Genomic DNA, 15,531 nt, shown 5'->3' on the forward strand with positions numbered 1-15,531 from the left:
TACAGCTTGTGTGGTGCAGTGTGTTGGTGCATGGCTCACTGTGCAGGTGGTCCCTAGGTACAGCTTGTGTGGTGCAGTGTGTTAGTGCATGGCTCACTGTGCAGATGGTCCCTAGGTACAGCTCATGTGGTGTTAGTGCTAGTGCGTCTCACTGTTCAGGTCTCAAAATACATATCGCTTTTGCAAGTGTGCTAGTTTATGCGTGCAAGCGTGCATGTATTCCCTAGATGGCTATGTGTTTACATCTTCCGCTAGTGGGTAAATAACACCTGGTGAAGCGTGATTAATGCCATCAATCACCTCAAGGTTTGTGTGTCAAGTCGAATCGTGAACACCATGCTAAGTCCAGTATTACACAAGTCGGCATCGCTGATACACTGACCGGGGTATTCACCAGCTTGCAAGTATGACGAGAAAGACTGGAATTGTAGCGCACCTGAGTCGACAAAAAAAAAACAGGGAAAAATACAGCGAACTCATCCAGGGTTAACTAAATGAAGCTTGTTCGAATGCGCCTAAGGATACAAATTGTTGAGTTCATTCTTTGTGGGTTATTTTTCGATACAACACTAATCCAGGGTAAAAAAGAACATAAACGTAGAACGGGGCATTTGAATTTCAATGAATGGAAATATTTAAAAAAGAGAAAGAAGATTATTTTTAAGGCGAAAGAGGACTGAATTATCACATTTTGTATATCCTTCGCCTAATATCCTTAGCCTACTCATTAGATCACGCTCTTTTATTAGGGAAAATCGGGTGACTTGGGGCTAGTCTAGACACAAAAGATACCAAAACAGGTGTGTCCTTACAATATCCCAAAAAGCAAAGCTGACATTGTTGTATAAAGTGAAAACGTTATCTAACCCCTGCATACTTTACTGTTTCTTTTTTGACAATTAAACTTGAAGTAAAAAAATGTTGGATACATTTTACACTGTAGTTAAATACAAAATGGGCTTTTAAAAATGTTGAGTTCAGCATTGATTGTTATTGTTAAATTCAGCAGGCATCATGACTAGTGACTGCTACTGTTCGGTGTATATGATAAAAAGATAAGAGTCAATTAAGAACCTAAACAGCCTTGTACCCGTATTGATGAGAACCCTGACTCGTTCCCAGTCTGACTCGTTCCAGGCGTGATCGTGTGCGGAGAAAGAAAAGAAGACGGCGCGCAAAAGTTCACGGACAGTGAGAAGCAAGACAATGCAAACGCAATGCATGCTGGACCGTCACGAGAGATCGAGTCTAACGGGTCCGCCTTCCCGTGGTCCTTTGCGCGCGTGTTTTTTTTTAACAGAGCCGAGACTGGGTACGAGGCAGATGAGAGCCTACTCAGCTTGATCTTGAAAATCTAACTTTTTATACACGTTTTTTTTTTACTGTATTTAGTGGTTTAATCTTGAACAAATATCCCGGAGAGTTCACCTAGCGGGTATACATACTTTTCCCATTTTGCTTCTCGCTTGCGTTGACGACATTGCCAATGACTGAAGCCACCGTTGATCCAAGAACGCGTGAGTTGATGACGTCATCCAGGGGCCAGTACATGTCTGTGGTACTAAGCCAATCTGATAGAAGGGTGTTAAAATAGAAACACAAGGGTTAGCTATGCGAAAATAAGGCCAAACAATATGACAGGTGCAATCACCCAATAAAATTTGGTGCTATTTCGCTTTGCTTATGCCTGGTGCACACTAGTGACATAACGATATAGGCGCGCGCACTCTTATGTTTGTATGTTCAAGTGTGAATCACATAAAGACATAAGCCCGACATAACCACATAAGAGAAAAGTTTTTTCTTTTAAGTCCAGTCCAGTCGCCTATGTCGTTATGTCACGAGTGTACACCAAGCATAATGGTATTAAAATTTTCAAGGGTAGAGCTACACATGAAATAACTTGTTGAGGAGAATGACACTTCTATACTTTGAATGGGAAGCTTATTTTGGCGGCCACGTGGTGTGAAACTCATGCGCACCCCACATATAATAGCCGCGTGTCTGATTTCTAGATGTCGTTCACTTACTTGCAGTCATAGAGAACTTCTTCTGGGTCGTTGTTACTAAATAAAACGAAATAGATGAGTTGGTAAAGAAAATGCAGGGGTGCGGGTTAACACGATAACTAGCCATATACGAAGGGTCAAATACTCTACCCCAGAAATAGAAAACAGGTTCTTTTTTTGTGATTTTAAGATATCATCAAGAACATGAAAGCAAACACTGAGAATTAAAATAGACAAAAAAACAATAAAATGGATAGTAAAGTGACGTTAGATAAAGAAAAGGTACTCAAACCCAGTTTTCTCTTGCAGATGAACGGCTTAAATTCTCCGCAGTCCACATCTCTCCACGCGGCGCGACTGGGAACGAGCTCCACACAAGATTTTGTATCTATGAAAGGGAAAAAAAAGGAATGAGATGAGGATGATCGGGTAATATGGGGCTCGAGTTACAGATAGTTCGAGTTAGATGGAATTCTTGTTACCGAGGGCTCGAGTTAGAGGGAGCTCGAGTTACAGAGGGCTCGAGTTACCGAGTTATAAGGATTTAAATTGAAATTCTACTCTAGCCTAGTCCTTAACGCTCATTTCGGGTTTCCTGTGGTTTATGATGTGACGTCACGCAAAACTCACTGCTCATCTTAGCTCACTGCAAGTCGCAGAAAACCCGGAGAGTTCGTGGGGAGAGGTTATTCTACGATATTTAGGAGTTTACATACTTGTTGTGTCCTTCGGGTATCCTGCGTCCCATCTCGTTATCACGAATGGGCTCTGATCGCTCCAGCTGAAAAGACGATTGGATTCCCTGTCATTCAAACCAATCCACAGAGACGCTGAAGAGCCTGCTAAGGGTTTGATTCGCTTCTCAATATAGGACTTCTCGTTGGCCGTGACGATGCTTAATAAATCGCCACCACGACCATTACACACAGCTCGGGCATCTGAAAATAGAAACAGATAACATATATTTTCAAAAAGTTTCAGAACATCATAAGTTGTTATCAAAAATTGAAACCCAGAGAGTCACACCTACCCATATCTTACGCATGTCTGTGTTGTACCCTTACCTACCCATATATTACACGTGTCTGTGTTGTACCCTTACCTATCAATATCTTACGCATGTCTGTGTTGTACCCTTACCTATCAATATCTTACGCATGTCTGTGTTGTACCCTTACCTATCAATATCTTACGCATGTCTGTGTTGTACCCTTACCTATCAATATCTTACGCATGTCTGTGTTGTACCCTTACCTACCCATATATTACGCGTGTCCTGTGTTGTACCCTTACCTACTTATTTCTCACGTGTGTCTATGTTGTACCCTTACCTACCCATATATTAAGCGTGTCTATGTTGTACCCTTACCTATTTATTTCTCACGCGTGTCCTGTGTTGTTCCCTAACCTGCCCATATCTTACGAGTCTCTATGTTTAAGTCTTACCTGCCCATATCTTGAGTGTGTCTGTGTTAAACTGGTAGCAAGTGTCGTCGGGTCCCTCCTCCCAACCAACGCCGCATCTGACTGAATTCGCTGTTAAACATTTTAGAGGAGCAAATCAGGCTTTATACAGGAGTATATCAGATATATAATTCCACTTATCAGAGCTATATTTTATGGCGAAAAAGAATCTCCCATATCTGACCTTTTTTTTGCCATAAAGATCGTTGGATCGATAGAGTATTCCATTAGTTTTGATTTTTCTAAAGCAGCGCGATATACCTTCGAACAAAATGTTTTCTTATGAGAGAGCTCGAGAGTAAGTCGCATTTTTATCCGTAGGCGAAACTACTCTTATAGACCTGGGCGATACAACAACGTGGGCGAAACCACCTGTTACCATAGTGAACGAGTATATCAGGCGCTATACAGGAGTAATACCACACCCTGCACCCCCCCCCCACCCCCACCCCCTGGGTATGCACCTGCTTATCTATTACTTAATTCATTCTACTGTCACGAAATGAACTGAGTGTCTAGGGCCCGCCCTTCTTCCCCTGCCCCCCTTGTTGTTGATATGTCTTACCCTGAGATGCGCACCCATAAAGCTCGGTTCTAATGCAAATGTTATTGCTCCATGTTAGAGGGAATATTCTGATAAAGCGCGCATTGAATGGCTCCGCCAACATAATGTTCGCTACGTTGTTGGCATTTGAATTGCCTTGTAGGGTCTGCAAAAAACAAAAATACATGATAAGAAAGCTTAGAAGAAAAGATGAAGGGGCACAGGATATGATTAGATATTTTGCGACTAAAAACGTTATCTCGTATGTTAGCGTTTTCCGATTTATGTATTTTTTTCTCTTTCCCAAGAACTTTGTTTCTACTTTGTAGACCCACTGTTGAAAGAATGCGAATTTCTCCACGAATCTAAGCTTGAGGATCCAGAAACGTTTTATTCTTTTCGCTTGCGTAAAAATCAACCCTCCCCTGCGGTAACGAGTTAAGGGAAACCCCCACAAAAAACGCTGGATGCCCGGACATGAGAACCACTGCACGTGTCTTCGAGAGTCTTTGCAACCACGCTGCACAAGATACGGGCCGACAATGCATGACAACAGTTCCTTTATTTCTATATTTTCGCTAAAATTGATTTCAGCTAACAACTATGCTCTCTGAATCCTAAGAGATAGCTTAGAGTCTCCCAAAAGAAGGACTCAAATAAAAGTACAAAACGTTGGCGTATTTTGCAACTGTGTTTTTTTTTCTTTAACAGTCGCTCTATAGAATGTAGCACGCCCCCTTACCCTGTAGCTCATAGATGCGTTAGCCCCGTACGGAATGTAGTTCAAACCATCGTTGGAAAATCTTAAGTAGAACGTTCTGACAAAGTCGTTGGATTTAGGTCTTCCCTGGAGGGCAATGTGCTTGACTAGCCGTACAACGCCAAGGTCGATCTGAAGGTATTGGTACTAGAAGAAATTCAATAGATAAGGAATTATTTTAGGAATAACAAATAAAGAAAACGTACAGGGGCGGTGAAGTGGTCTAAAAAGTGTGTGTGTCGGGGGGGGGGGGGGGGGGGGGGTATCAATTTGACATAGAGTACCGGTAAATATAAATAATATCCGGCAAACAGTTTTAAAAATGCATAATATCGTCTTTTATCAAGGAACCGATTTATACATGTGATATTTGATACATATTTAGCACAATGCAAAACCCGGTGTTTATGTAAAACACACTTCCGCTAAGAAAAGTGGGGACACTGCATTTAAAAAGAGGGGGATGGGGCGAGTGCCCGAGGAAGCACGGAGCCAATAACAATTTTAGAGCAATACCCTTCTGTTGACATTTGCACACCAGGCTCCTGCGTTTCCGTCTGCCGGTAGGAGATTGAGACGGGCCTGGGACGGGTCCGCACTGGGTTTAGAGCTGGAGGCTGTTATCTGCGAATCGTCGATCATATTGTTCTGCATTCCGAACGGAGAGTCACACTGGTCACGTCCTGAGAATTTTAATGATAATTTTAATGTCACTGAGGTATTAGCATTTTTCGTGGCTTCATTCAACGAAGAATGCTACTGATAAATTTACAGTACGATGCACGCTACTGTGGCGACCTTGTCAGTGTGATAAATTGTCTTGGTGGCCACGATATCGCGCGTCGCACTATAACACTTTGCTTTGGTGGCCTCGGTAGCGCGCGTCGCACTATAACACTTTGTCTTGGTGGCCACGGTATCGCGCTGTTTTCGAGTGTACAAATCGATATATCCAAAAAGGTGAATGTTTCTTCAGGGTTCAGCGGATTTTTTTTTTTACGAAAAGGCGAAAGAATTTACAGAACAACGTGGTGAAAAGCTGCGAAATTCGTCTCTCCAAATGAAAAGGAGCCGAGTCGAAAACCGCAAGAATTTCCAGCTATTAGTTTTTGAAAGGTATGAAAACCATCCCAATGCCGTCTTTGGTGTAGTTGTAAGTAATTCTGAAATGTGTAGATACGCTGTGAATATTAAAATTCCGTTTTGTCACACGTAGCCCAAGGCTACTGTCAGTGGTTTATAAAGGAATGTATGGGGGAGTTTACTGTAAGATAAATATGTTAGCGAAAAAAATACTTTTTCGTGAAAAATAAAACTTTAGACCTTGTAATACTGTGTTTAAGTCTCCCTTTATTTCGCTTTTGCCGATAGAATGCCAGTAGTTCGAAACCCACAACGAATTGTATTTTTTTTAAGCTTACTTAAAAGAAAGTAAGAAAGAAAGCTAAGAAGCTAGTAAGAAAGCTAACAATACAATACGATACGATACATTTCAGTTCATTAGAACAACTAAACAACGAAAACTAGTATTTTCTTACACGATAGATACTAGATAATACTCTAACTCAATTTTCAAAACCTTTTCTGATAATTAAACAATTCAAACATTAGAAAGAAAGAGCGAGAAATGAGATGAAAATCGTTAGGATTTCGATGCGAAAGTTTTCAATTTTCACAATTCGTTGCGCGCGCTGTTGACAAATCACGCCGGTTTTGACGAGAATTCCAAGAGCGCGCGCTGTTTTACCGTGATTTGATCGATTCTGCACTGATACTGCACTGATTTCCCTTTTTTCTGCACTGAATTACCTGAAAACTGCACTGCTCTCATCCAATCAGAATCGAGTAATTTTCGCCATGTATACTATACAGTTATAAAGGAAGTAACTACTTTTCTCTCTATCCAGTCCATCAGTGCATCAGGGACTTCGTAATAGCGGAGTGCCTGAAGGCTAACAGCCAAATTTGTTGTTGCGCGACCTCGACGAATCCAAAATCCATGTCTTGTTTGGGAATAGCGCGTAGTTTGGTTTGATTGACTACGCGCTATTCCCAGACGAAGAAAGAAATTTTGGATTCTGGGAGGTCGCGCAACAACAAATTTGGCTATAACTTAACAATAACATCCTATTCCGGTATATTTTGATAACTTAAAAGTACTAAAGAATGTCACAGAACTATAAGGCATTTAAGGCATACTTTGGGAAGTGTTTGGAGTCAATTTTCTAAAACAACAGGGCCGAAAGAAATTCATTGAGAAATCAAACACACAGCGCGCTCGTTTGAACACAGGTAGCCCAAGCTGTCTATTTGTGCCCATTGATCTTACATCGGTAAACATTGTACGAGAAACAAAAAAGTAAAAGACAAAAAAATACTTGTAGGAAAGAAGGCTGTAATTAATCATTGTGTTCATGTTTACTGGCCCTGTTAAACCGTCTTTAAAGGTTTTGAGGAATCCCGATTCAAACAATGTCCAGGACTGACCCCAAGGTAGAAAACTAATTTCGAGCATTCCTCACGGTTCGTCCATAAATCCACACTTCCTCCCGCTTGATCGAACTCAAATCACGGTGACATCCTCACAAATAGTTGGAGTTTAACTAGCCCAAACCTCAGGGCCACACGATTTTCCATTGCGGAGGAATTTGGAAGAATATTCGTCTTTTTGCTATCGCTAGAGCATTGCCAACAATGAATGGCAAACGGTGAAATTAGCCTCGTCTCGGCGAGCGCAAAAAAGAGATGTCCCTGCCGTGGGGGGGAGCGTCCGAATTTCCATAGCAAATTCGAAAACATCTCGGCTGGTGGTCAGGTGATTGAACACGAAAATGAAAAAATAATACGTACACACGTATCTCCCGGCGGTAAAAAAAACTAGTTAAAAGAACCTTTTATACTCTTGACAAATCTTCGCAGCCGCGGGTACACCGCATGATTTTAAGATGACGCTTTAAAACGGTCAATAAACACGCAAAACGTAAGCATTACAACAACAGAATACATTTTCTTTTCAACAAGTAATTTTGTATTTTTCGTTTTTTTTTTTTTTTTTGGTATGTTTCTCGTACAACTGTACAATGTAACTGTAAGATCAATAGGAAAAAATAGAGATCTTGGGCTGCCTGTGGCTTGAATTATAATACTCCTTCAAATCTAATACTCCTTCATTTTTGGTTTTAATATAAGAAAAGGCTAATAAACATACTATGTTAGTTTTCGGCCAAATTTTGAACTCTATTATAGCTTTTTGGCGTCTTTCTAAAGAGCTGTGGACTCAGTGAAGTCAAATGGCGAATAACGGCTTGCAAAAGGTAGACATACCTCGTCTTCGGCGACACAAATACGTTGTTTTCAAAGCGCAAGGAGTTGAAGACCACGTGCCATTTTGCGAGCCAGCCTCTAGCACCACACAGTCTTTGGAATCCGCCAACGTGCCACTTCCCGGCTCCCGCGGCGACCAGTTGGTATAGTCCACCTTAGTCCTGGTGAGAATGGAAGCAAACACGTCCCAATCACGGTGGAGGAGACTTATACCGCATTCACACCAGCACTTAAACCAGTTTAAAGGTGGTTTAATTAAACTGGTTTAAATCTTAATCTCCGAGGAGTGGGCAGAACCAAGAACAAAACTGAATAGACTGTGTTACAAAGTGATCATTTGGCTAGTACAAATTCAACACAATGAGAAACTTGGCAAGTTATCAGGCAAAGGAAACCCTTGTTTAACTAAACATGGTTTTGGTGTGAATGCAGCATAAGTCAGCGGAGAAATGAGGGGTCAGCTAATCCCTTGTAGGTTAAGAATTAAAGACATTAATGGAAAATAATGTTGTCTGTCCCTACCAAAAACAAGAGGTCTGAACTCATCTTAGCGTATGAGTCTATAGGAGTGGGCGCATCGCCAGAACCGTGATAGAGAAACAAGTTCCAAAAGTCTTTTTAGATTGGTTATGATATTATCTTCTTTGACTGCATCAGAGCGCTCTTTATTTTAGAATCTTAAAATATGGAGGCATTTTATTTACCTGTCGCTCCAGACAAATACTCCCTCGGTTGCGATATCATTAAATCCTATCCACACGTTCCTGGCTCCAAAATCAGTCAGCTGGCTCAAGATGGCGTTCTGCTCGTCGATTGTACGCACACTTGCCAGGTCGGCACCGCTATTGAGTCTACAGGAATCCTGAGCCTGGCTCCACGTTAGCTCCTGGGCAGGATGGGTGTTGAACTCAAAGCACGAGTCTCCGATAGTAACCCAGTTGACGGGGCAGAGATTTTCGCCTGTGGTATTTTCAAGGTTTAAAATGTTATTAGTTTTAGTTACAACCGCAAACACCACAATCACATGCGCAAGTAGCCTATGTTGCTGTTAGCACTAATTTCGCCGATCACTAGCAATTAGGAAGTACCTAGACTAGGAGACCGCGAAATTGGCACGCAACTCCCTTTTTCCGTTTAAAACAAGTAAACTTAGTTAGCTAACAACCGATTTTGGCATATTGATGAAAGTCTAAAAGATGCAGTGTTATTATAATTTAGAGACCTGAGAGAAAATAATTGACTGTTTGAAGAACAAGGAAATCCATTTTGTGAATCCAACCTCGCACAAAGAACAGGAATACTTTTTTACCTCTCCCTTTCTGTACGCGCCTCGATTTAAACACAATGAATAAACCGTATTTCAAATGCCACTACATTTGCTGTATTTTAAATGCATTTGATAGTAACCGTGATATTATGTCTTACCGAATGGCTTCTCGCAAATGAAATTTCTGAATTGTTCGCAGAAGTTATCATTCCAGTAACCCGCGTAGTATCCTGCTATCATTTCCACGCAGTCCTCCTTGCCGCTGTGGTCATTAGGCTCCCCTCTAAACCAGTTGGTGTAGTTGACAAGTGTCCCATCCCCCTCCCATACGAAATGACCTTCTGCCGCCTCGTCCGTTGCTCCAATCCACATGGACTGCGAAAAGACAAGGAGGAAAATAAATCACTTCCCTGCCCTTCCCATAATGCCGAGAGCTAAGCAAGAACTGCACAATTTTATCCTTAGTGCTCTCGAGGGGTTTCCTGTCGAGGTAAAAGTGCATGTATTTATGTCTTAGGTATGACACGCCTGGTAAATGAATTTAGGTAATTGGTGTTGAATGTGTCAGAATTTGATACCCTCAAAGTTTATCAATTTCAAGTAAGAGGCATGTATTGGCTACTGTAGCTGGTAATGGACCAGGAATGGGCAGTTCTCCTTGAAGTTTAAGATAAGGTTGATGCAGGTTAACGACCTACGAAACCTTCTATCATTTTCCAAAATGGTTGCACTAGGACTCACGGGAACAAAATGAAAAGATTAAAAACAAGTCCATGTTTCGAAAACTTCTTGTTTATCCCTTCTCAACATCAACATGTTTTTTATAAAAAGCTGTAATTTCACCATTTTTGACGCATGAAGGCCACGACAAAAACGACTAAACTCAAATAAAAAGGCAACTATCTAAAATAGGCACAATACAAATATAACGAGCAAGGTTTATTTAAATGTGTTATTACCTGGCTTATTGTTCGCGATCTATAGGAGAGAAAATTTTGCTCCGTGGCGTCGTCCACTTTGACTAGATATCCGCCCGCGCCATGACAATCCGCCTTGGCCATCGACCAAGTCTTTCGTGCAGTATTGAACTTGTAACATGAGGTACCGAAAAATTCCCAGCCAAAGTCGCAAACTATTGGTGCTGCATTACAAATGACAAGCATTAGTTCTCCCAATCTCGAGGAAATGTTCGAAGAATTCAGTAGTAGTCTCTGATAAAAATCTTACCACCCCCGAAAAGAAAAAAGGGATTTTTATGCCTTTGCAGTATCTCCACGGGTCGTTTATTGTCGGGTTTGGCTACATACCAGAGTGATCTAGCTTATGCTTTATAGTTTTGTCTACAAATAGCACGTCTATTGAGAACCGAAAGTGGACCTTCGACTTTCGCCCCCCCCCCCCCACCCCCTTGGGTACGGGCCGGCTTGCATAGCTGCATTTGGGGCTCATACTTACACTGGGTGGTTGGTGGGACCATGGTCCCCTGGGTCGGCCAGGGAGCACCTGCCAAAACCAAAATCATTGGTCAGATGCCAATTATAATACTACCACCGTACTAACAATAAAACGTGGTACGTCTATTTAGTGGCTCTCTCCATTGGGCGGCAATGGCTACCATTTTCTAGTGCCAAATATATTATTTGCTGTTTAGTTATCTTTATCATGCCGTCAGAAATGTCGTGATATATAGTTTACAAATATATTTTTTTTGTGCGTCTGTCCTGTAACAATCCAAAGACTATGTCACAACGTGCCATGTGTTGTGTCACAATTTGCATTTTTTGTAGATCATAGATAATGCAGGCGAAGGCTTCCGAACACAGGTTTGAAATGGCAAACTGCAAGCGAGTTGCTGCGTTTGATTTCCAAGCATTAGACTTCGTCGGGCCAAAAAATAAAATAAAATGGCTGGAAAATGACATTCGAACAGCTCATTAAAATGGCTTCCTTTATTAAACATTTATAACTTTCTAACAAACGACGGTTTGGGAGTTAAGACAGGGTTGTATAGTGTCGTATGCAAACATCAGGTAGTCGTCGCGCGAGCCGACAAATATGAATAAGACAACTCTTTCTAGCTGCACATACTACTTACTTGCAAGTCTCTTGCAGATGTACCCATACGTGTTGGAGCAAAGTTCATCATTCCACTGACCCGTGTTCCACACAGCCTCCGCGCAATCTTCATTCTGCCAGTTGTTTGGCTCTCCTTTGCGCCAGTTTTTGAAGCTGGAATTGGATCCATCAACCCACGAGAAATTACCTTCACTCCCGCGGTCATTGAAGCCGATCCAGAATCGCTCATTTCTGTACCGAATGGTCTGAGAAGAAAGGAAATTATCTCACATGAGAAAAAGTATTTTGATAGGTTGATGTCAGATGGTAACTACTATAGCATTTTAGCATTTCCCGTCACACAATGTTGACGGAGATAGCGACGATTTAATGACTGCGATAATATGTTGGAGAGGACGATAACAATAACAATAAAATATTGATTGATGATAATGATACTGGTTCTAATTGAAATACTGTTTTGATGCTGATAGGATTGGCTGAGGGGGAGGCGCAGTCAAAGGTATCACATGGAAAAAGCATAGTATTTGAAGGTTCCTTAATAAGAAATGACCCATCTTTGGCCGCCAAGTGGGTGGGTGGGGGGGGGGGGGGGGGGGGGTAAGGTGCGTGCCGTGGGAACACCTCCCCCCTCCCTGTGTACGTGGCTGATCATCATCAATAATCAATCATCATCTTCATTATCATCATCATCATCATCATCATTATCAACATCATCATAGGTGCTGATGTAAAACTGTACATATGCTCGCCCCTACCGATCGTGTTATGAACGCTTGCTCGTTCCGATCCAAAATGCTTGTGAGGCGTCCACCGTAGGACTGGCAGTCAATGTCTGCGTCTTCCCATGACAGTCCGATTTGTGACGGACTGCGAACTACGAACAGGTAGCAGTAGCTCGAGTATGATTCCCATCCGGCCTGACATGCACCGTGAGAGACTAAACACAAATAGTAAAAACTTCAGTGTTATATACGCCCCTGACGCCACGGCTCAGGCCCTCCCCACACATCATTTGCTTTCCAGTCTCGTTCCCAGGGCACTTGTAATTGGCTAGTATAAAAGTTTGTTGCTTTTAACATTGAGATTTCTAGACCTTACCCTTACCAAAGCCCTGTGATAGAACAGATACCCACGCTTATGCAGTGGGCCAACTAGATGACAAGCAATCCAGCTCCCAGTGATAGTTCTATTAGCTGTTACTGTTGCAAGGGGGTCGGTTACGTAATAATGTGGCCAGAGCTTGGTCCCCCCCCCCTTAACCAAATTTCTATTTTCGGGGTGAGCAGAGTACAGTGTGAAGGTGCCCCCTCAATTCTTAAATCAAATAATTACATCCTTAAAACAAGTCACCACGAGAGAACTATTCTCGTGACGAGTCATTCTCTTCTAGCAGAAGCCTCTTCTCTTTGTATTTTGCTGGGCTGGCGTTCGCGAACGAGGCCTCTGCGAGCAGAGAAGGTGAGTCCTGAACGGTGAAGCGATATTATGCTAGCTAATGGGAGAATGGCCCGCCAAATATTATTCTAGCTAATATAGGGGAATGGCCCGTCATAACGGCCCGTCATATTTTATGTTAGCTAATAGGAGAATGGCCCGTCATATATTATGCTAGCTAATGAGCTACAAATAGCGGTTTCATTGACCTCTGGACATAAATCGTAAACTTTGAGCGAGTTTCAGGCAAACAAACCTAATATGATATCCTTCATTTTACATCGTCAGTAGCTACAAATTATTCACTCTTACTTTGCAAGGGGATATCCTAAACAGCCTTTTTGCTCAAAACTCGCTCAATGTTTTGCGTATGGTGAATTTGTAAATTATCATAGATTCTAGAACGCTTCTTTTGTTAAACGCATCCCAAGGGTAAACCATTTGAGAGAGTTTTTATTTCAAGAAGGGAACCTGCCTTGTTATATAGGAGGATTTGTGTGCATTTTGTTTTTGAGGGTGGAATGGGATAAAATATTCAATATTTTAGCAACATGTTCTGCCAAAATAAGAGAAATCGAAGGCCGTCTTGAGGTAAGAAAGCAAAAGGTTGTCGGTGTTAATGACCGCGATCCACCGATAGCTTGGGATCCCTGTGGCGCTAGGCACTAACGTCGCGCGCTTGTGTACACACGGATGTACATAATGCGAAATGGCTTAAGGAGGATTAGACAAAAATATTTGCAGTCTACGCTAAGAATTCCATTAATCTACACAATACAGTATTAATAGCGAAAATCCGCTAACTCGAGCCTTTAAGGGAGACGAAAGACTGTTCGGGTTTAAGGGCGTCATCCTAGTAGAATTGACTAAAAATAGTCTCCAAGGGACTTGAAATCAATTCGACTAAGCGGGGAGTTCGAGTTATCGGAGTTACTGTAAAACAATAATGATAATATCATTCATGCTTTTTAACGTTAAGCTATTCGTACTACTTGCAACCGTTGTCATACTGTCTGCGTTTGATTTTGCATTTATTACTCTTGACCGTTTGAAGATTTAGTGCTAGCGTGACCCATAGTACGTCGTTAATACAATATGATGATCGCGTTCTCGGAAACATCACAGCTAAAACCATTTTAAAATGCTTAAAAAGCAAAACCCAGCTGATAAAACGTAACCTGACCTACATATTCTTATGACCCAGAACGTTTATCTCAAATTTAATTCGCATGTTTAGTTCTTATTAATCAAAGTGTTTTTGTATTTAACTCTTGACACCCACATGGGAAAATACCAAAAACAGCATGCAGTAAAGCGCGGGAAAAGTGTACCGCCCGGGTTTTCTGTAAACCTACCTTTCGGTGCTAGTATCAGAACACAGAGGGAGAGGAAAACGAGGCCAAAATTCGCTACCATTGCGGGGCTAGAGACGGCCTTGCACGAATCACTCGAACCTGTGTCATCGGTCGACGCGGTAACTATATCTGGGTCATCTAGTTTTCAATCAGTAAAATTTTCATTCCGTCACACAAAACCTTCGCAATTCAAGCCCCTCAAAACGCGCTTCAAATTTCTGTTAGCAAGTTCATTTACAGGAAGTCAAAATTCGACACCGTTTTTTATGTTTGCATCTTTTGTTGATTCATTTTTGCAAACAATGAAAAAATCTGGGACATAGGTCAATAAAGGCGATATCAGTTTTCACTTTTGCAAATATACAGAAGACTACTTTTGGCGAATAAAGGTCGGAGTACTACGCATTCCGCGGTATAGTAGACGAAATACGATTCATTTCAATAATTAGCATAGCCCACTCTCCGGAGATTCGGGATTCCTTTCCCCCTTCAACAGATTCCGAATCTCCGGAGAGCCGGCTAGCAGGCTATAAATAGCAAGATTAATTGACTTTATGATGTGCCTAGGAGGGACTAGTCTCTTGCGCAGCCGTCCTTAGTGTCAGCGTCGAATCCCTATTCGAGATGGACTGACATTAAGGAATAGGGATTCGAGACTGACCCTAAGGACGGCTACACAGGAGACTAAGAAAGGACAGACTAGACTATTATATTTTTAGAGGAGGGGCGGCAGAAAGAAAACCACAGAAAGCTCGCAAAATGAGGTGATAAGCGCGTGACGTGTGATGGTCGTGAGTCCCTTGTGCGGGCAAGACATATCGTCCATCACAATAATCCCCCTTGACTTCCGTTACGCAAAGGGAGCAACACAAAAAACAGGAACAACATTCCAGCGCTTATAAGAGGTTAAAGGTCATTGCAAGATATATGAAGCAGACTTTTTTTGAGTTTGAGAATAATTTCTCTAAACTCTCACCCCGGCGGTAGGCGAAGTACAAATTTCACTCCCTTCACAACTAACCTCATGTAATGTACAAATGTCACTCTCTTCCCACCTACCCTTATGTAATGTACAAATGTCACTCCCCTCCCACCTACCCTCATGTAATGTACAAATGTCACTCCCCTCCCACCTACCCTCATGTAATGTACAAATGTCACTCCCCTCCCCCCCTCCTTTCAATCATATAGCAGCCCGCTTATAACGCCTAACGTAACTGGTTGGAACACCATTGTTTTATTGTATTCCCGTTCTATTGTTTTGTTTCCCATTGTTTCGTCTGTGGTGCATCAAT

The 15,531-nt window shown here is 41.9% G+C and overlaps 1 protein-coding gene across 2 annotated transcripts in view; it reads right to left on the bottom strand.

Moving 5' to 3' along the window:
* LOC5521688 overlaps positions 1-14,487 on the bottom strand; it is a 46,450-nt gene extending 31,963 nt beyond the window's left edge. For both annotated transcript variants that reach the window (XM_048723900.1, XM_048723901.1), the window contains exons 1-17: positions 14,237-14,487; positions 12,203-12,384; positions 11,464-11,689; positions 10,824-10,871; positions 10,328-10,509; positions 9,527-9,743; positions 8,806-9,061; positions 8,102-8,262; positions 5,294-5,460; positions 4,760-4,924; positions 4,039-4,183; positions 3,456-3,545; positions 2,726-2,947; positions 2,302-2,397; positions 2,031-2,066; positions 1,446-1,571; positions 301-436 (exon numbers count right to left, since the gene is read on the bottom strand). In XM_048723900.1, the coding sequence (XP_048579857.1) occupies positions 301-436; positions 1,446-1,571; positions 2,031-2,066; positions 2,302-2,397; positions 2,726-2,947; positions 3,456-3,545; positions 4,039-4,183; positions 4,760-4,924; positions 5,294-5,460; positions 8,102-8,262; positions 8,806-9,061; positions 9,527-9,743; positions 10,328-10,509; positions 10,824-10,871; positions 11,464-11,689; positions 12,203-12,384; positions 14,237-14,297 (2,516 nt within the window). In that variant the 5' untranslated portion in view covers positions 14,298-14,487. The remainder of the gene's footprint in view (positions 1-300; positions 437-1,445; positions 1,572-2,030; positions 2,067-2,301; positions 2,398-2,725; positions 2,948-3,455; positions 3,546-4,038; positions 4,184-4,759; positions 4,925-5,293; positions 5,461-8,101; positions 8,263-8,805; positions 9,062-9,526; positions 9,744-10,327; positions 10,510-10,823; positions 10,872-11,463; positions 11,690-12,202; positions 12,385-14,236) is intronic.
* Positions 14,488-15,531: the final 1,044 nt, after the last annotated feature.

This window comes from Nematostella vectensis, chromosome 2 (genome assembly GCF_932526225.1).
Source record: "Nematostella vectensis chromosome 2, jaNemVect1.1, whole genome shotgun sequence".
Lineage (NCBI taxonomy): Eukaryota > Metazoa > Cnidaria > Anthozoa > Actiniaria > Edwardsiidae > Nematostella > Nematostella vectensis.